The sequence below is a fragment of the Chinchilla lanigera genome, unplaced genomic scaffold, assembly GCF_000276665.1.
Source record: "Chinchilla lanigera isolate Chin_1 unplaced genomic scaffold, ChiLan1.0 scaffold00010, whole genome shotgun sequence".
In the NCBI taxonomy this organism is placed as follows: Eukaryota; Metazoa; Chordata; class Mammalia; order Rodentia; family Chinchillidae; genus Chinchilla; species Chinchilla lanigera.
The window spans coordinates 12,960,252-12,980,660 of NW_004955411.1; the positions used below are offsets into that span (position 1 = coordinate 12,960,252).

Below are 20,409 nucleotides of genomic sequence, written 5' to 3' on the forward strand. Positions count from 1 at the left end.
TCTTAAGATTTCTTATAAGGTTGTCTACTTGATCTTGCTGTTATCCTAATATGAACACAGACTACGATGAATTTGCCTTAGAAACGTTTTCATAGTGTCCCAGAGGTCTTGAGTTGCACTGTCATTAACTTACAGAAATTTAATTTTTCTGTGACCCATTCACTGTACAAGATTATACTATAAATTATCCAGGAGCTTTTGCCTTTTTCAAAATTTGTCTACTTTCATTGCACTGTGGTCTGACAATACGCATGGACCAATTTCTATTTCTACATTTACTTTAGCAGGATTTGTGGGCTAGTATGTGATCTATTTTAGAAAAACTACCATGTGATGCTGAAAACAAATGTATACTTTGTTTTTCTTTTCTGAGAGTATCTCCCTATGTAGCTCAAACTAGCCCACAACTCACTATGTAGTCTAGGCTGCCCTCGAACTCCCAGCAATACTCCCGCCTCTGTCTCCAGAGTTAAGAGTGCTGGGATTACATGCATGTGCCACTATGTATGGCAAGAATATATACTCTTCTAGAGGGTTGGAACACTGTATACATCCATTAAGCCTAGGTTCAAGAGTGCTCAGCTCTGAAATTTTTTTACTGGTTTTTGTTTCATTGATCTCTGCAAAAATGATTTATGATGATTTACCCTTTTCAATAATCTGCCACATTATCAAAAATCCCCTACTGCGATTGTATTAGTATTTATTTGATCTTTTAATTTTAGCACTTTGTTTTATGAATATAGGTACTCCAGTATTTGATGCGTATCTGTATCTCTTGTTAGATTGTTCCCTTAAATAGTATGTAGTGACCTTGTGTCTTCTAGTCAGTTTTAGCTTCAAGTTTACTATGCCCAATATGAGTACTATCTCTGCTTGTTTTGGGGACTCCTGATGCATGTTTTCCATCCTTTAGTTTTCAGTCTATGAATGTCCTTTTTAATGAGTTTCTTGAATTTTTTTATCTAGTCTGCCAGTCTGTGTCTTACATAAAAAGTAATTACTGAGATGTGTTGGTTACTTACTATCATTACCTTCTCTATTTGTTGGTGTATCCTGCTTTTCATGTTTTTTGTTGCTGTTTATCCAGACCTCAGTAGTTTCCTGTTTTTATCTGTGTCAAATTTGTTGTTTTTGTCAAAAATACTCTCAAGTATTTTCTCTAGAGCTGGTTCAGCACTCATATACCTTCTGGTCTTTCTCATGGAAATACCTTACTTCTGCATCTATTTTTTCTTTTTTCCAGTTTGCATTTGCAGAAGCTGCAGTTCACTTATTTATTTTTTTTTAAATAAAAGGAGGAAAACATTAACAGACAGACAACCTTTTACAAAATAGCAAAAGAACAGTACAGACAATACAGAGTTACAAAGTGGTAGGAAATTAACAGTGCTTGTATTACATACTGATATCTTCAAAGTGGTTTCTCATGAAAACAGGTAGAGACATGCTGGGTAAATTAAGTCTGGGTTGGAAGTTATTTGCTGTTAAGGCTTGAAATACTTCGTTTCAAGCTCTAAGGTTTGTGTTGATTTTAATTGGTTTACCTTTATGTGTGATTTTTTTCTCCCTCTGGCTACTTTTAAAATTCTGGTTTTGTGTGTGTGTGTGTGTGTGTGTGTGTGTTTTCTGGGTAGCTACTAATTTAGTAAGGATGTGCCTTGGTGAGCTTTTTTTCATCATAATTGATGTTCTATAAGCATTACTTGTATTTTACACTCTTTTCCTGTATTTGGGAAATTTTCTTCCATTATTTCCGTAAGCATGGTACTGAAGCTATTTGTGCTACTCTCTAGATTTTCTCTAACTCCAATGAGCCTTAGTCTTCTTGTCATCTAGTAGATGTTGGATAGTCTTTTGGTTTTGTTTGTTTTGTTTTGGGCTTCTTTGAGCTCCTTATAATTCACTGCTTTGTCTTCAATATCAGACACTGTCTTTACATTGGTCATTTCAGCAATGTATCAGCTGTATGTAGGGGTTTTTTTTTATTTTAAAAATAAAAGGAGAAAAACATTAACAGACAACCTTTTACAAAATAGCAAAAGAACAATACAAACAACAGAGTTACAAACGAAGCGGTAGGAAATTAACAATGCTTGTTGTATTACATACTGATATCTTCAAAGTGGTTTCTCATGAAAACAGAGAGACCTGCAATATTGATCAATCAAAGACTCATTGACAGTTTCTTTCAGCAAAGAAATACAAGACAGTAAATGAACTATGTTAACTATCCTGTATATACATACATACAAAATTTCTCCTTTCCCTTCTCTTTTCCCACATCCCAATTGCCCTTTACCCTTGAGCATTTTCCTATCATTTCACAATGTCTATCATACCTCCAAGTTTTTATTAACTCAGCTTTTACACTAGTGAGACAATGCAGTGCTTGCACATGCATTTCTGATTTATTTCATTTATGAGTATGGTCTCTAGCTGTGACCATTTACCTATAAAGGCCTCAAGTTTATCTTTCTTTATAGCTGAGTAATATTCCATTATATAAAAGTACAATTTTCTTATCCAATCCTCAGTGGGTGCACATTTGGGTTGCTTCCACAATTTAGCAATTACAAATTGCGCTGCTATGAACATAGGTGCACATGTATCGCTGTGATATGATGTTTTTAGACTTTCTGGGAACATACCCAGAAGGGGAACAGCTGGATTGAATGGGACCTCTAGTCCTAGTTTTCTGAGGAAACTGATTTCCACAGTGGTTTCACTTTTCATTTCAGGTATTTCTAACATCCTTTCAAGGATTCTTTATTATTGTTGAATCCATCCTTCAAATTTTGAACTGTTTTTGTTTTTTACCTGTTTCCCCAAAATTCACCATGGTCACAGTGAGTGAAATTGATTGCTGTGAACTTTTGGTTCACTTCCTCTTCTACCTCATCTATTTTCTTCATCCTTTCCTATAGACTTTTCCGATTTCTACTATCCAGTATTTTCTTCTTTTGTAACCCTCCCCTTGCTTTGACTTGGGAGAGCTGGTGGGAGGGCAGAGATCTAGTTCTTTGCTTCCACATTCTCTTAAGTGTATGTTTTTCCCCTCTTTCTGCAGGGGGGCATGAGGGGGTTACTGCAGGTTGAGGACTAGAGAAGTGATTTTATATGGAGATATTTTGCAGCATGTTGTCTCCTTGTGAATAATTTTCAGCTATGTATGACCAGCGCTAGTATTTAGTCCTGTTATTTAAGTGATTTCAACCCTGTCCATATGTTTTGCTGAAAGAATTATTTCTGATTATGACAGTATCCAGAGATTCAATCTTAAAACTCTATGACAGTCCTTGCAGGTATACTTTCCTTTTTCTATTTTTACGCACTACGAGATTTTATTATTTGTGGCTGTTGTGCAATGAGGCAGGTGAGGTGGGTGGGTAAGGAGTGTCAGACACTAATGGGGAGATTTCGAGGGGAGAATAGTGGTAGATGAGGCTGATGTAGGGTCTAATTTTATTGGAGTCCTTTCAGTTGAGCTGAAAGTTCAGGACAAGAGTTTTCTGAGGATATTTAGTATTAAGAGTTTTCTGAGGATATTTTGTTGGGGCAAGGACAAGATACAGGAAAAGGGGGCTTATTTTGTGATTGAGGAAAGCTGTGTGATCGTCAGAATTTACTGATAGGGAAGACAATAAGCTAGGTTAAGATATGGAAGAGCCAAAAACTTAGGATGGGTAGGACCAAGAAATAATACTAAAGAAAACTCCCACTTGGGAGGAGTTCATGTGTTTGAGAAAAGAATAAAGAAATATGTTAATGGTATTGTTTTGGGGGTTTGACATGAAGAAACTAGGGCACTGAGACAAAGGAGAAAACCTAGATATCTATTAAGGCAGAGCCAATGAAAGAACAAACGTATAACCTAATACACAAAAGTAGCAACCCAATAAACACAGGAAACCATAAAAAAACATAGCCCACATTTCTAAACAAATCAAGAAACATATCAAAACTTCAATCTGTAAAATGTCCAACTGGAACACAGATTAAATATTCCAGTGAGACACTTTGCATGTGATTCCTGAGTAGCTTCTCTGCCAGAGTTTGAGGACTCATTTCGCAGTGACTCCCAACCCCTCATCACAATTCCGAAGCTAACTCAGACAGGACTTCTGACAGGTTGCAGGCATTCTTGCAGTCTCATAGAGTCTGAGTTCTTGGGTTAGGACTTTTGGGGTCCCTCTCCTTGGATGTGGATTTGGCAGACAAGTTCACTGACACAAAACTGTTTACTGAGTCAGGATTATTCTATGAAATCAAATCAGTTACAACAGTAACAAGTTAGTCCATTACAGTGATATCTATCATGCGTAGTTGAGAAAATACCATGAAACACTGTTTTAGGTCTCCCTTTAGCCTAGAGAAGAAACCCATGTGTGTAAGCATTGCAACCCACATCCTGACCCACAGTTAATGTGCACTAAATGTGATGACTGTGTCTCCTCTAATGGTGAAAAATAGTATTGAATAACAACTTTATAGCATTAGTTACCTAAAGCCCAGGGGGTTGGGGACTGCGTAATGCCAGAGTGGGGAAGAGAAGAGGAAAAAAGTGAGGGAAAAAAAAAAGATTTTTTAAAAGTCCTCTCTGCTCTTTGGTATGGAAAGGAGGAAAAGGAGGGGCAAAGGATCCTAAAAGGGGATAACAGAAAAAATTGGGTACAAAATTGGTAGTGAGAAATAGGGATGCAAAAAGATTCTATGACCAATATTAATATTAGAGGGAAGCTTAAAGGGAAACAAACGCAAAGGGGAAAGGAAAGAAAAGAAAAATTGAGAATGAGTAAGACCCAGGAGAAAGAAGTCAGAAGGAGAGGGATATGGTTGAAAGTAGAGATAAAAAGGGACAAGGGAGAATTCTCTAACCCTCTACAAACTATACTGGGAGAAAAAAGGAAAAGGAGAACATATATAAAGACATGCTAATGAAAGGAAAAAAAGGGTAAAGTAAATGGGATAAAAGTAAAGGGGAAAATATACAGAAAAAGGAAAACTGCAAAGAATCAAAAAGGAACAAAAAATGTAGAAAGTAAAAATGTGAAAAAATAAAAAATAATGCAATCAAATAAGGAATAATATGAGAAAGTTTTTTATTCTTTTGGATGCATGGCTTTTTCCTTAGCCTAGGGTTAAGGAGCAGAGCTCAAGCCAGCTCAGGTCTGTTCACGCTGCAAGTTGAGGGTGGCGGTCTGTTCTCAGAATGGTGCTGGGCGTAGAGACCTGCTTACAGTGAGAACATGGCACCAACATGAGCGTCCAACCCTGTGGAACTCAGCCTGAACCTGGCCTCTGACTGTGGAAGCCAAGTCTGTGCTCACCAGCCCCTGTATCTCCTCCCCGTCTGCTCTCCAACTGCCAGCGTCTCCCATGACGATCTTTCCCTCATCCACGCTGGGAACTTGGCAGTGTGAAGCAGGCAAGTATTTGTTCCTGTTCTGGAACCCAAGTTAAAACACTCTGCCTTCCCCTACTATGGTGTTCCTGCCAGCTCTTGCTCTGCTATTGTAGCTGCAGGTGCTTGGACCTACGCACTCAACCACTGTTGACAGTGGAAGGCTGCACTGAAAGCAGTGTCTTGCATTTCCTTGCTGATTCCAACTGCAGGTGTTTCTTTTGGTCCTGATGCAGTTCTTCAGTTCTCCTTGAGCAAAGAAGTGGTTAGGTTCACTTTGCCTTCCAGCTGGCAACTAGCCAGCCACTGCACAGTCTGTCCTCTGCATTCTGATCTGTCTCTTCTGTAACACCTGATCCTGTTTTCTTCTCCTGTTAGTTCCCTGTGGTTCCCAGGCAACCTCCCCTCACTTTAGTTCCTCTCTTTATGTTACTGTTTCCCAGCCTCTGTAGACACTCTGCCCTGGAGAAGCTGAGTTGCTTGTACTCACTGCTCTGCCATTTGGGACTAGCATACACTTTTTTTCTTACCAAAATAAACAGAATACCACAGCTTAAGCATAGGTAAACTGGGCATGGTGGTGCATGACTGTAATCCCAGGACTAAGGAGGCTGAGGCAGGAGGATCACTGCGAGTTCAAAGCCAGCCTGGGCTACAAAGTGAGCTCAAGGCCAGCCTGAACTGCATAGCGAGACCCTGTCTCAAAAAGACAACAACAAAAGAAAGAATAAATTTTTTTCTAAAAAAGAAAATTATGTGAGGATGGCATTAAAAAGCTATAAAACATACTATTTTTCCAGTTTATTAATTACATTTTCAATTATGTTCAAATTGCTATGGATTTAAATGTTCATGATTAGCCTGATTAATTTTTCTCCATCCCTGAGAAATTAGTGAATGTTTAAGGCTTATTATTAAACCACTGGCTCATGCATATTCTAAAGCTGCCAAGTATTAAAAAAAATAATAGAACTATTAACAAAGCCTTTTCAAAAGAATTATAACACTTCAGGGCCTTTTTCTGAAATTTTGGGAAAAAAATGAATAGTTATCATGGAACGTGTTCATTTCCAAGTAATATACAGAGTTCCCCATAACACAGTTTAGTGTCTAATACATACACAGAGCACAATAAATACATTCTGAGTTGACACTATAACCAGTAACCAAGTGCAAAATAAGCTTGATAAATCTGTTTCAAGGAAGAAAGTATAACATGGCAAAAACACCCAAATAAAATTCTAAACACTGAATCATTTTAATTTCTTGCAAATACTGGAGATTGACTTCAGGGCCCTACACATAACAGGCAACAGCTATACTACCGAACTACATTTCCAGCCCTTTTTATTTTTTTGTTTTCAAACAAAGTCTCACTAAGTTGGCCAGGCTGACCTCAAACTTGGAATCCTCTTGCCTTAGCCTCCTGAGCAACTGGAATGACAGGCGTGTGCCACCAAGCCAAACAAAGAATCTTTATAAAATAACATTTTAAAAGCCAGGCACAGTAGTGCATATGTATAATCTCAGTACTTGGAAGGCTGAAGCAGGAGGACTGCAGCAGATTCAAGGCCAACCTGGGGTACACAGTGAGTTAAGGCCAGCCTGAACTACATAGTTAGACCCTGTCTCAAAAAACAAACAAAGAAATACAAGTTTTGGAATATAATAAATACAATTACGTTCACTTCAGCTATAACTACACAGTAACAAATATCTGTTAAGTGTTCAGTTTTCACACACAACAGGACTAACATCTGTCAGTAAGAATAAGGAGCAGTTCTCTGTATTACAGAAATCTCATACAAGAAATTTATTTACAATTACCTATGTACAACAAAAAAAGGTAAATAAATCTAATATATTAACAAAACTGGAAAGCATGTCAGATCTTACTGTTCCACATTAAACAATTATTTTAAAAGTGATACAACACAAAGATTATCTATCTTATCTGTTAGCCCTAAAGGAACTATAAATCATCTCTTTAAAAAATGGTAATAAGTGAAATTTGGAAAACAGGTATAAAATGAAAAGCTATGAAACCTAGTCACTTTTAATCATTATTAAGTATGTGTTAGTCTTTATTAAAGCAAAAAATAATCAAAATGTTGGACAATGAAATATATGATATGTAAGAATATACAGCTGAGCGTGGTGATGCACACCTGTAACCCCAGCACTTGGGAGGCTGACACAGGAGGATCACTGTGAGTTCAAGGCCAGCCTGGGCAACATAGTGAATGCAAAGCCAGCCTGCACTACACAGCGAGACCCTGTATCAAAAAACGAAACACAGAAACAAACAAGAATATACAACAGTAAAAGAAAAAAGTACACTTCTATTACACTAGTATGATAAAAATTTCAAATAGTTATTCTATACCAAATTACATCCATGCTGTCACGGTGGTAATTTCCTTTTGTACCTAGAGTAAAAATAAATTCATTTAAAATATAGATGACAGTAGGATACAGTTCATTTGTAAATTGTCTAGATGTTAAACTTTTAATCTGAGACATACAGTATAAAGCAAGAAATTTGCTGGTATGATAGATACAGCAAATAATATCTATGTTTAAAAGAATACAGCAACATAGCATGCCAGAAATGATTACATCTCTGGCTGGGCATGGCAGCACATGCCTGTAATCCCAGCACTCGGGAGGCTGACGCAGGATAATTGAAAGGAGTTCAAGGGCAGCCTGGGCTATGTAGTGAGTTTGGGAGCACCCTAAACTACATGGAGACCCTATCCAAAAAAAATCTTGTAACTCCAAGTGCTGAAGATTTACTGGTATTACAGTTGAACATAAAATTTCTCTAACTGCCACATTTGAAAAAAAAAAAACACATTAGTATTGAAAGCTTATAATTAATAAACAATTAGCCAAGAATCTTGTTTCCTTTACTCTTTATAAAAGTGCTATTTCATTTTGATGATAGCTTTAAGCAATAAATATTTTTATCCAACCAGAGATTAGCCAGAAAAAAATAGAAAATAATGATACTGTTCAAAACTCCAAAAACCATCAAGACTAAATATAACAATACACGATGCTGTAAATCCAATTCATTTTGTGCTCTTAAGTTCACAGACTCACATGCATCAAAAAATACTCATCTCTAGCTTACACAGCATAAAATTTCAGATGACACTGTGAAGAACTTGACCTCCTCTAATACTATGAGTTAAAGTCTATCGTTCTACAAAGACTGTAAGTGGTCCCCAACTGCTTGTAATTAGGAAAGGGATGATGTCAAGGCAGAAACTATTCAGTTTCTGTCCCCTAAAATGCACTCTGTGATTACAGACACTGAACAAATGAAATATAAAATGAAGTATCTGTTGAGGTTGTCCAATTTTTAAAGGGGTGACAGTCACAAGGTTTTCCTTAACTTTTGTGCCCTCAATTAAAATAAGTATCAGTATATCATTAAGAGAATAACAAAATCATTAATTTTCAGTTACCTTATTAAGCTCTGGAAACAGTTCCTGTATCACGATGTCCAATAAAACATAAGTCAGCTAGAGCAACAACAACAAAAAATAATACAATGTAAGGCACTACAAAATAAAAAAGACAAATAGAAAATTCAGGATGGTGGTTTACAAGGCAAGACAAAGACTAGAACTGCTAAAGTAAAATAAACACAAAAGTAGCTTCAATTTTATCAGTAACGTTCTGTTCTTAAAATGCACGGAAGGCAGATATATGCTTGCATGAACACATTTATCATGCCTAACTCATTTTCATTATTTTATATGGTATAAAACCTTAAACAAATGAGCAGAACACAAAACCATAATTGCATTAAGATTTCAATAACCTACTGGGCCATGTGGCACATGCTACTTGCAAGGCTGAGGCAGGAGGAACACAAGCTTGATCGTAAGTTTCCGGGGTAACTAAATGAGAAGCAGTCTCAAAATAAAAAAATAGTTCAGTAGAGCTCAGTGATAGAACATCCCTGAGTTCAATCCCCAGTACAGGAGAAAAAAACAAACCAAAACAAAACAAAAACCTCAACAAAATACACATACTATACACATAATAATGTTAACTATGATTATTCTGTGTACCTTAAGTGACAGAATTACCAAATTATAAGTTTTTACTTTATTTCATATTTTCTGTCTCTCCAAAATTTTCACAATGAATGCTTTTAAATTTAAAAATTCATGTTATAAATACAGATAATCAACAAAAAGAGTAACACAAATAAAATACTTTTTCGTATCTGAATGTTTGAATTACACTGCTTTGATGCAGTACAGCGTCACTGGGCAAATCCAGCCAACACTAGTTCACCAGCTTTAATTATTCTCACCTGTTTGTTGAGCACTGGCTGCTGTAAGCCATCAAACAGAAGTCTGATGCTTTCATATTTCGTTTCTTCACCAATGCACTTGACCACCAGATCTAAAAGCCACGTGTGAAGCAATTTTTATAGTGAATGGATCATAAAGCAAAGTCACCACCTTGTTTCCCAGATATCGTACTATGCAAAAATAATCTATTTCCCAAGCCAGTGCTCCTGCAAGAGGCTCCTTGGGAAAAAGGTTCATGGTCAAGTTGAGAAATGCTCTATCATGTACCACATTCCCCTTCAAAGTCATGGTCAGATTTCATGGCCTCAGTTATTTGCAGATTTTTCCTTAGGACCTAATTAGTAACTGTTTGTGGAAAGTCCCACAATTTCAGGGAAACTGCAAATATCCTCTGCAGCTATTTTTTTGGTGGGATGTTTGCAAGTAACTAATCCAAAAGTGTTATCATCTCTCCTTGGTGCTGACTGGCTGCTGCCCTGTAACCCATCTCTGGCAGATGCACCAGCGTCCCTGCATCATTACAGGTTGCTGCACTACATGTAGCTATTGAGTATTCTGTTTTGTTCTTTTTAAAGCCCTAAGATCCTCCCAAACCACTCTACACCTTCTAAGGCTCTATTAATATAGTATTTTATTAAATTAAATTACAACTGTGGAAGACATAGCATAGCTAGGGTTTAAACTATAAAAAAGGCACTTATAGGCCATTTTCTGACCATATCTGAAATTCAAGATTTTTTACAATTCATGGGTGCTCTAGGAATGCGAATTTCAGAGCTCCACTCTATTCCCTTTTAAAGATTCACAATGCACAAAGTATACTGAGGAATATTGCAATAATAAATTCACTATGATTAAGTGAAAAAGAGAGCAGGAAATAACATCCATGGTATTATCCTATTATAGTGAAGCAAAAAGCTACACTCTGAAATGATGTTTGTACACCTGTGCATACATACACAGAAATACACAGAGAAACATAAGGATTAACACCAAACTGGTGCACAAGTTCACTTCCACACACTGGAGATGACAGTTTCTACTTTTTATACTATGCATTTTCATAGTCTTCTTAATGTCAGATTTTTAAAAGTTTAATTAATTTAAATGTTAAAGTACATTTGGCATGTATCATTCATATCGTTCCTGTTAACAAAAAGTCATCATTTTTTATAACCTCTAAATATGTTTTCTCCAAGCAGAAAAGATTTTTAGGTAAACAAGTGCTCAATTTTGCCCTTTTCCCATCATAACTAAACTCTTAATGTTATTCAAGGAAAATTCTCTCTTTATGCTTAGTTTTATATGGCAAAACTAAAGAGGCAAAGGTCAAGTTCAACTTTTTCTCATATAATAGATCTTGTACCTATTTTGTTCAATTATATCTAAATATTTCATTTTGGGAGTACTCCTCTAAATACTGTTTTTAATTTCAAACTGCACTTATTTATTGCTGGTATATAATGAAGTGATTGACCTTTATGTATTAACTTTCTATCCTTCAAACCTGCTAAAATTGCTTACTGAAGTCCAGTGTCTGTATGGATTCTTTTAGATTTTCTATATACACAATTATTATCACCTAGGAACAAAAAATTTCTTCTTTTACAATTTTGGCTAAGATCAAGTGTAGTACAACCTGTATGTCTTTACTTTCTTTTCTTGTGTTATTACATTAGCAAAGACTCTCAGTGATCAAAGGCAGTGGTAACAGGAAATATTTTTGACTTTGCTTGGTCTTAAAAGAAGAGCTCTGAGTGTTTTGCACCATTAAGAATGTCACCGCGGGGTTTTATATGTATTCTTTATGAAGTTAAGGAAGTTACTCAGTTTTTATCATGACTAGGTACTGGATTTTCTCAAATACTTTCTTTTGCATCTACTGATATCGTCATTTGATTTTGTTCCTCGTTAGCCTGTTCAGATGGGCTGCATTGATCAATTCTCAAAGTCTGAACCAGTCTTGCATATTTTAGCTAAATCTCATTTGGCTGAAAAATTATTTTTATATACTGGTATATAATTCTTTTTATATATTTGGTTTATTTTTTATACACTAATATTTTAGTGATGTTTTTGCATCTATATTCATGAGAGATACTGATCTACAGTTTTTTTAAAAAATTGTTTTAGCTTTTAGCTTTTTTTTTTTCGTCTGTTTGAGACAGGGTCTCACTATGTATTTCAGGCTGGCTTGGAGTTCACTTTATAGCCTAAGTTGGCCTTGAAGTCACTATGTAGCCCAGGCTGACCTTAAACTTGCAGTGGTCCTACTGCCTCAGCTGCCCAAGTGCTGAGATTACAGGTGTTACTACCATGCCTCAACAAATATAAAGAAAAGCACTACACAGTGTCTGCCCTTCAACTACAGTGGAATTAAACTATACATCAGTAAGGGAAAGATACCTGAGAAATCCTAAAGTAGTTGGTGATAAACAGCATACTTCTAAAACTACATTATCCAAAGAAGAAATATCAAGAGAAATAAAAACTACTTTGAATTAAATGAAAACACAGAGTGTACTGCAAATTTTGGGGGCCCAGTAAAAGTACTGCTCAGAGAAAAATTTGTAACATTGAGTGTATATATTAGAAAAGAAGAAAAAAAAAAAAAAAGGAAAAAGGGGCCAGTTCCTATCAGTTAATTCTAACATCCTTGCCACACTGAGTCTGGTTCTGATGCTTGCTCTGTTTCTTCAAATTATTTTTTGCCTTACAGTATGCTTCGTGAATTTGTCTTAATAATTGGACAAGACTCACTAGGCATAAGAAACTGCTTGCTGCAAACATGCCTTTAGCAAAGCAGAGGTAAAGCTTGAAGAGAGAACAGCCTTCTGGAGTTGTAGAGTTACAATTCACAGAAGTATGGGGGCCTCTGATTTGGTTCCTGTGGAGTTTCTAATCTCTTAGACTTGTTGGTTCCAGTTGCAGAAATCTGTCAGCTACAATTCGGATTTCCTTACTCTAGCCCTAGTCCTGTGGCTCTCCGTATTTACCTGCGGGTCTGTCCAATCTGCATGGTGGAGGTTTGCCCTGTGATTCTAGATCTCTCTACGACCTAAGTGCTGATTTTTTTCAGTTTGTTCAGCTTTCTACTTGTTACTGGCGCACAGTGGCAACTTCCAGATTCCTGCACTATGGACTAAAACCTCAAGTCACCCTTTCCTCCGCTTACTCTGTTTTTCTCCCTGGACATTGGTGTCTATCCACATATGACTCTCCTATCTCTGTGAATCCACCCACATCCTCCCTCTTCCAAACCTAGACAATAGGTTGCTTATAAGACATTTCCTCTTGGATAACTAACAGGCATTCACATTTAAAATGTCCTACCCTTCCAAGTTAGCTGGGATGCCTGACTGCTTGTTATTTTCCTCTTGTATTCCCCATCAGTAAGAGTTTACCACCAGTTTACCTAGTGGCCCAAACCTACCAACTTTATAAAAGAGGTGACCCTACTCCTCCTTAGTGCTATCTCTGTAATCTGAATGTACTTGTATTAACATGTGTGTTTTATCTGAATGTCTTCCTTCCTGCTAGACCGAGCTACTCAAGTACATTTTTTATAACCCTTACATTCTGAACAGTGCTTGGAACACATAAGATATTCAATAAATCTGGAATAAATAAATGAATCTTGCTCTTGTAGTCATGTGTACTAGTACAGCTCTTCTCAGGATACAGTGGACAGCAGGACTCCAACCACTCCATGACAGACACATCACTGTAACTAATTTGATTACGTGTTACTGTTGAAAGAATCTGGCTATAGTGTGAGGAAAAACAGCCTTATTTCAAAGTTCTTAGTGAGTCAGGCATGATGGCACACATCTGCAACCCCAGCATCCAGGAGGTTGGGGCTGAAGGATCGCTGTGAGTTTGACACTCGCCTGGGTTACAAAGTGACCCGGGCCAGCCTGTTCAAGGCCAGCCTGAACTATACAGTGAAACCCTGTCTCAAAAAGACAAAAACAAAAAACAAAGTTCTTAGTGGTAACATGAAAAGAACAAATTATATTTAGTGAGTTCATTTTAATTGGTCAGTGTAACTACTGCTAAAATAAAACCTCATGGTAGCATTTCGTTTCTTTAATTACTACACATTGTGACCCCGAAGGAGCAGCTAATCTATTAAGTCACTTAAATATTGCACCTGGAATGTAATTCATCATTTCTTCAAAAGTCTTTTTTGCTGCTTTTTGCTTATCTTGGAGAGAGCGTGGTTCAGTGTTTTCACAGAATATAGCATCTAAAAAAAAGTACAGAAACAAATATTTCTAAAATATCCCCTTATTTATATTTCCTCACAGTAGAAATGCTGATAAACTGAAGAAAAACAGGGCTTCTTACTGTTTTAAATCCAGTAAAAACTACTAAGTATACAAAACATGACACAAAGACATGATAAAATACCTCTGAGAAGTGTTATGAGTGAGACCAAGCGGTGCTCCTGAAATAGCTGTTCTAGTTTACAGTGAAGATAGTAGTCAGTATACATTTCCAGGGTGTTTTTAAAGAGGATTCGAGCTCCCATTAACAGGTGATGAAGCCAGTCGGGAACTTGGAAAACTACCCGTCCTGAGAAAATCAATTGAATACTTTGTTCAATCTGTTCAATAAGTAGATATTTTCAATATTTTCCAATACAGAAAACACAAATAACAATGGTGAATGTTTTATTAGTAAACACTAGTAACTTTAGTATGTTCAAAACCTGTTGTATTAAATTTTTAAAATGTAGTATCTTCCAAGTTAAAAAAGGCAAAATGAAGCAATATTCAGAAGTTGTAATTTGTATCAATGAATAAGACAGATAAATGAAAAACAAGTTTTAACATAAATCACTTAGCTCTTACCTACATACATCAGGTAATCATAGACTCCTTCTATAGTCATCACCTCCATAAAATAATTCTGATTTTGTTTTCTCTCTATATTCTCAGCACGGTTGGCATTATTCTTAAACAGATCATTGAAAAGCTAAAGTAAAAGTTGAAATAACAGATATATAGTTTATTGCATCTACTGATGACAATCACATAAGACTAAAGTAACCTGAACAAGGGTACTTAATGAAGCCTTTACCAATTAAAACAACACTATCAGATTAAAATCTGCTTTGAAAATTCATTTATGCCCTAAATTACATAAAACATGTACACTCCACCCAAAATAATACATAAAAACTGGCATTCACTTTAGACAAAACAGATAATTCATTATGCGTAAAGAACTCCCCTACTCTTTTTTTTTTTTTTTTGAGACAGGGCCTTGCTATGTAGCGCAGGCTGGCCTCAAACTTGCAGCGATCCTCTTGCCTCAGCCTCCTGAATGCTGGCATTCTAAGCAGGTGCCACCACACCTGGCTACCTCCTTTGTTTTTATACACCAAAAGAAGCAAAATAATTTATAAAGATGTGTAAATATTCATGCTTAATTTTAATACCATGACTTAAAAATTACAGGTCACTATTTAATTAATGAGTAGAGATGATAATTTAGCTTTTCAGCAAAGTTTATCCAGACAATAATATTCAGAGCCCAGAAAGGCCTAACCAATGTGAAAAAGCAAAATATGAAGAATTACTGATAATAAACAAATGACAAAAATACAATTAAATATCAGCCTCACATACCCCCAAATATGCAGTCTATTATCAATAATAATAACCAAATATATCTTAGGTAGTTGATCTTAAGAAAAGCATTATTTTATTTATTCATATATCCATTCAGTAAATATTTATTAAGTATTTTCTATGTTTGACATAGCATGTAAAGGGCAAAGAATACAAAGACAGGTCAGAAAATTAACATCTAATAGAAGTAAGTCAATAAATAAATGAAATGACATAAAACAGTGACTGTAAGAAAAATAAAGGACAGAAGACTATACAGAGGAAGTGTGCTCAATTTTATCTGAAGTTTTTAAAGCTTCATACAAAAGTTTCAGAAGAACAGAGAATATATATTCTACAGGCTCTTCTGTTAGATATTCTTTACCTAGAGGCAGAAATTCAAAACATTTTCTTCAACCCAAAAAATATGACAAGGGCTCTCTCTTCCTATCACTCAGTCTCTCTATTCTATGCTTTCAATGTTTGCACTGGAGAACAGTAACAGTCTAGAAAAGAGAGGGAGCACAACAACCTCACCACCCAACCCCACAGCGACTGTACCTCTGTACATTCCCTTTTGGTCTCTACCTAAATAGCTACAATCAATGGTGTTTAAAAAAAACAGTACTTCCTATTTCTTTCACTTAGAACCACATCAAGTATGTTTATATTACTTTGTAGTTTGTCCAAGTATAATATACCTGCTGTAAAATATTCTTTGAGCAGATGCTCAAGGTAATTAATCATTTCTATGTTATTAGTTTCCAGCTGTTGTTAATTTTTATAAACAATAGTTTATAACATAAATTTTGTGCTGTTAATGTGTATAAACAATAGTTTAATAAATATCTTTATATATTACAGATACTTCTGTTAGATTATTTTCTTTTGACAAATTCCTACCACTTGGGACACTAAGTCAAAGAGCATAAAGACTAGATGATTTGTTACAGGGAACCAAATTCCTTTCCCTAAAAGTTGGGCTCATTTACAAGCCACCAACAAAGTCAACTTCCAGTTTGATCAAACTTTCAAAAATATTTTGCAGACATAGTTCTTATATACTAAAATTCATACCCTAATATTATCCTTTCCTTACATTTCCCCAGGGTAGTCTCTGTAATCCTATGCATCAGATCTTTAAAATTCTATTACTCAAAAGTATGAGTATACAGTAAAGGCCCCCTAAAGAATTTAAGTCTCTCTTACATCTTTTTAAACAGTTCTGAATTTCAACATAAAGTATATTCATAATAGTCCCAAGAGAGAAGATAAATATTACTAAGATAAATAGCATCTATGCATATGTAGTAAAGACCACCTAAAGAATTTAAGTGTCTCTTACATCTTTGTAAACAGTTCTGAATTTCAACATAAAGTATATTCATAATAGTCCCAAGAGAGAAGATAAATATTACTAAGTTGAATAGCATCTATGTCTATTTCTTGGGAGGCAGAACTATTACTGAGGTGGTCTGAGACTTTGAGAGCCACTTAAGATGCTGCCTGAACAGAGAAGAGGAAAAATCAGGGTCCAAATATCAATTTCTTCTACTATATTTTTTACTAATAATGGTACTTAATTTTTGTGTTTAAAAAAGATAAATGTAAAGGACTACTAAAGAAAGCAACATGTCTGTTAATAGAGACAAAGCACAATCCAAGAACATATTCAAGATGGGCCAACAGTCTTTTAACTCTTATGTTTTTCAGAACACTAGATAGGGTGCCTTCCCAGGCTCCTCCTCCCCCTACGGTCCTGTGCCTGTGTACATTGCTGCTCAAAACCATTTATAAACTATTGTTTATAAAAATTAACAACAGCAGCATTTCATAATGCGATAGATCAACCCTAATTCCTATTTTGCCTGAAAATGTCTGCACAATAAGAAAGTACTACTTTAAAAAATTGTACACCTGGCAGAAAATTTTTGAAAATTCTAAAATTAAAAATGAAAATTTCTTAAAAGTCTGAATAGATTTAAACAGTGGACCACACACTGTAAAGCAGGTAGAGCTGGAGACAGGAGACAGATGTTCAGAAAAAAATAAACAGATCAGACAGTAGAGGAAAGAGACAAGACAAAACATATGGGATAAAGTTAAAAGATATGGAAAATAGAAAATGAATTAAATCAGAGTTTCAAAAGGAGATAAGACATAGAATAGGGAAAAGGCAGTATCTACAAAGATAACAGCTGGACATTTTTCAAAGTTGATTACAAAAAAAGGTAAACTAACAACAGCCCCAATGACCATCCTTCTCCATAGCCACATTCCTGTACAGTCTCCTCCACATCAGCTCTAGACTTGGCTCTTGACTTAATGACACTTTAACACAACATGTAGTACCTTCTTGTTGTTTTCTGAAGTAGGGCTGAGAATGGTCAGTTCCGGTCTACTTGGTTTAGGCTTTGGAGATTCACAAGAATTAATAAAATTCATGATGAAAGGTTCCAAATGCTGACCTTTCTGTGGTGATAGATCATTACAAGAAAATCGAAAATCAAGATTATGACTTTTAGTATCACCAAACCCAATTATTTATGACTATCATGTTATAAATACACAAATTATTTATTCACCTCTTTCATTAGTTTTCCAGGAACAGACTTTATAATTTTCCCTGCAATCAAAAGTAAAATATTAATTTTATGAAGACATAATGTATTTTATAACTGCTTATGTATTTCCTTAGGTAATTTTAAATAGTAAATAGCCAGTGAAATGTGAAGCTATAAAAAGCATTTGTAATTAACTTTTCACATTCAATAGAAATTTACAATAAATGCGGTATAGGTGCCCATGGGGTTTAATTTAAAATAATCTAGTGTGATAGGAAGTGATGGGATGGAACAAGCCTAGTATTGACAACTGCTGAAGTAGAGTGCAGAATTCATTACATAATTTTCTGTACTTTCGTGTATATTTAAAACTTCAATTTTAAAAGTTTTCAAGAAACTTTCAAATTCTCTATGATGAATGTGATCTAGAATATACCAATAAAATCTAGTTTTAAAAAAGATTTTAAATAATAATGTACACACAATGATATCCACAAACATGTAATAGTAAAAAAAATTTATGTAACATTGCTGGGCATGCAATCTCAGCACTTAGGAGGCTGAGGTAGTAGAATTGCTATGAATTTAAGGCCAGCCTGTGCTACACAGCAAGACTCGGTCTCAAAAAAAAAAAAAAAGAAGAAGAAGAAGAATTTATATAACATTTGAACTATTTGAATAGTATCCATTCCAAATTTTCAGAAGAAGAATTTCTATTTTAATCCTATCTTCCCAACTTCTTAATCTTATCTCTAGTCTTCCGTATTATAAAGTATCAAACCATCTTACGATTGGCTCTTGACTTAATTACACTTTAACACAACATGTAGTACCTTCTTGTGGTTTCCTGAAGTACGGCTGAGTATTTAAAGTAAGATAAAAACAAATCAAAACTGACAAATACAACTTAAATTTCTTTCAGTTAAATTTAGCAAAAAAGTAGATATGGCAAAGGTAGGAGACATTAATCATAAAAAGTAAAAATATTATTGCATACAAATGACCCAAATCTCCCACTTTGGCTATTTTTGGCTCTCATACGCCTAGTAATACTTCTAATCCCCTCAGAGTGTCTTCACATTCTTTACATTACAGGTTTTTTCTATGACCTTCTCTATGTGTTGAATTACTGCTTAATGTGACAGAACTCAAAATCAAATCTCTAATTTTTACCTGTCTCCTGTCCTACAAAACTTCTTAAACTGGATACCATAAACAAAGCAAGTTCAACATGGCTCCTAATCTACCCTTATCCCAGCAAGTAACAGCATTCATCCATTTGTTTAAATAGAAACTTGGGTGATCTTTGATCATTTTTTCATCTTCACTCAAACCTACTTAGTATCCAAGTCCACCCAATTCTATTTCCTAAACACTGTACATAACCAAACAGTAAAATATACTCAGTTTCGCCCAGAAGACCATATAAACCAAATAATTTGGGTTAACTAAATGTGCTAATTTATGGGGACCAGATAGAAGCCAAACAACTACATGTTATATCTAATCCACTGGCTTAGTTCCAAATGCATACCTAAGATAATATCATGTAAAATATGTGGGAAAGCCTGTTTTTTGTCTTACATAGTTTAACAATTTTATTCAAAGTTTTCCAGCTTATATTAGGTCAATTTTGAACCTCACATAAAAGGAATCATGTTATATTTATTCTTCTTTTCTTGTTTCATTTAGCTTTATGTTTTCAAAATTCTACTACATTTTTGCAAGTTGCATCAAGGTATAGGTATTCAATGCCACAGGCATTTAACTTTTTATAGATCTAGCAGTCTATAGGTCCATTCTAATACTAATGATCACTTGTGCTGTTTCTAGAGTGCCCTACTACAAAGGCGCTGTGAACATTTCAAAACATGGATTTAAGATTTTCCAGAGTATATATTTCAGAGAATTACTAGGCCACTCATCAGTTTTTCTATTCAACTAATTTTCCAAGTAGTTTTCTAATTTACTTCCTACTAAAAATGTACCAGACTTCCTGTTACTCCACATCTGCATCAAAACTTGACACAATACTACCAGATTTTTCTAAAAACTCTGATTAGTATGGAGTCATCTCATTGTGGTTTTAACTCACACTTCCCAGGTCACTAAAAAAATTAGTACCTCTGTGTATATTGGTCATTTCTACTTTCTCTTTGCTGAAATGCTTTTTCTCCCATTACTGTTCTACCATAGTGTCTTCTTACAGAACTGTGCAATTCAAATATTTTCTAGACTCAAGTTCTTTGCTGCTTTGTGTGGCAAAAATATTTTCCAATTGTGTAGCTATCTTTTCATGCTCCTTATGTTCTTTCTTACAGACGAAAGTTTTTATTTTTAAAAGTTAATATTACTGGTATCTTTTTTGGTTTAGTGCCTTAAAAATCACTTTGTTTTATATAAACATATAGATCAATGTAACAGTACTGAGGATACAGAAACACCACCAGGTACATTCAACCATCTGATCTTTGACAAAGGGACCAAAA

At 35.2% G+C, this 20,409-nt stretch overlaps 1 protein-coding gene across 2 annotated transcripts in view; it reads right to left on the reverse strand.

Annotated features, from left to right (window-relative positions):
* Nucleotides 1-7,728: 7,728 nt before the first annotated feature.
* The window catches only part of Snx14 (sorting nexin 14), an 80,860-nt gene continuing 68,179 nt past the window's right edge, over nt 7,729-20,409 (reverse strand). For both annotated transcript variants that reach the window (XM_005377702.2, XM_005377703.2), the window contains 8 exons: nt 17,942-17,982; nt 17,709-17,828; nt 14,595-14,718; nt 14,152-14,316; nt 13,892-13,987; nt 9,738-9,829; nt 8,878-8,934; nt 7,729-7,833 (listed from right to left, as the gene is read on the reverse strand). In XM_005377702.2, the coding sequence (XP_005377759.1) occupies nt 7,795-7,833; nt 8,878-8,934; nt 9,738-9,829; nt 13,892-13,987; nt 14,152-14,316; nt 14,595-14,718; nt 17,709-17,828; nt 17,942-17,982 (734 nt within the window). In that variant the 3' untranslated portion in view covers nt 7,729-7,794. The remainder of the gene's footprint in view (nt 7,834-8,877; nt 8,935-9,737; nt 9,830-13,891; nt 13,988-14,151; nt 14,317-14,594; nt 14,719-17,708; nt 17,829-17,941; nt 17,983-20,409) is intronic.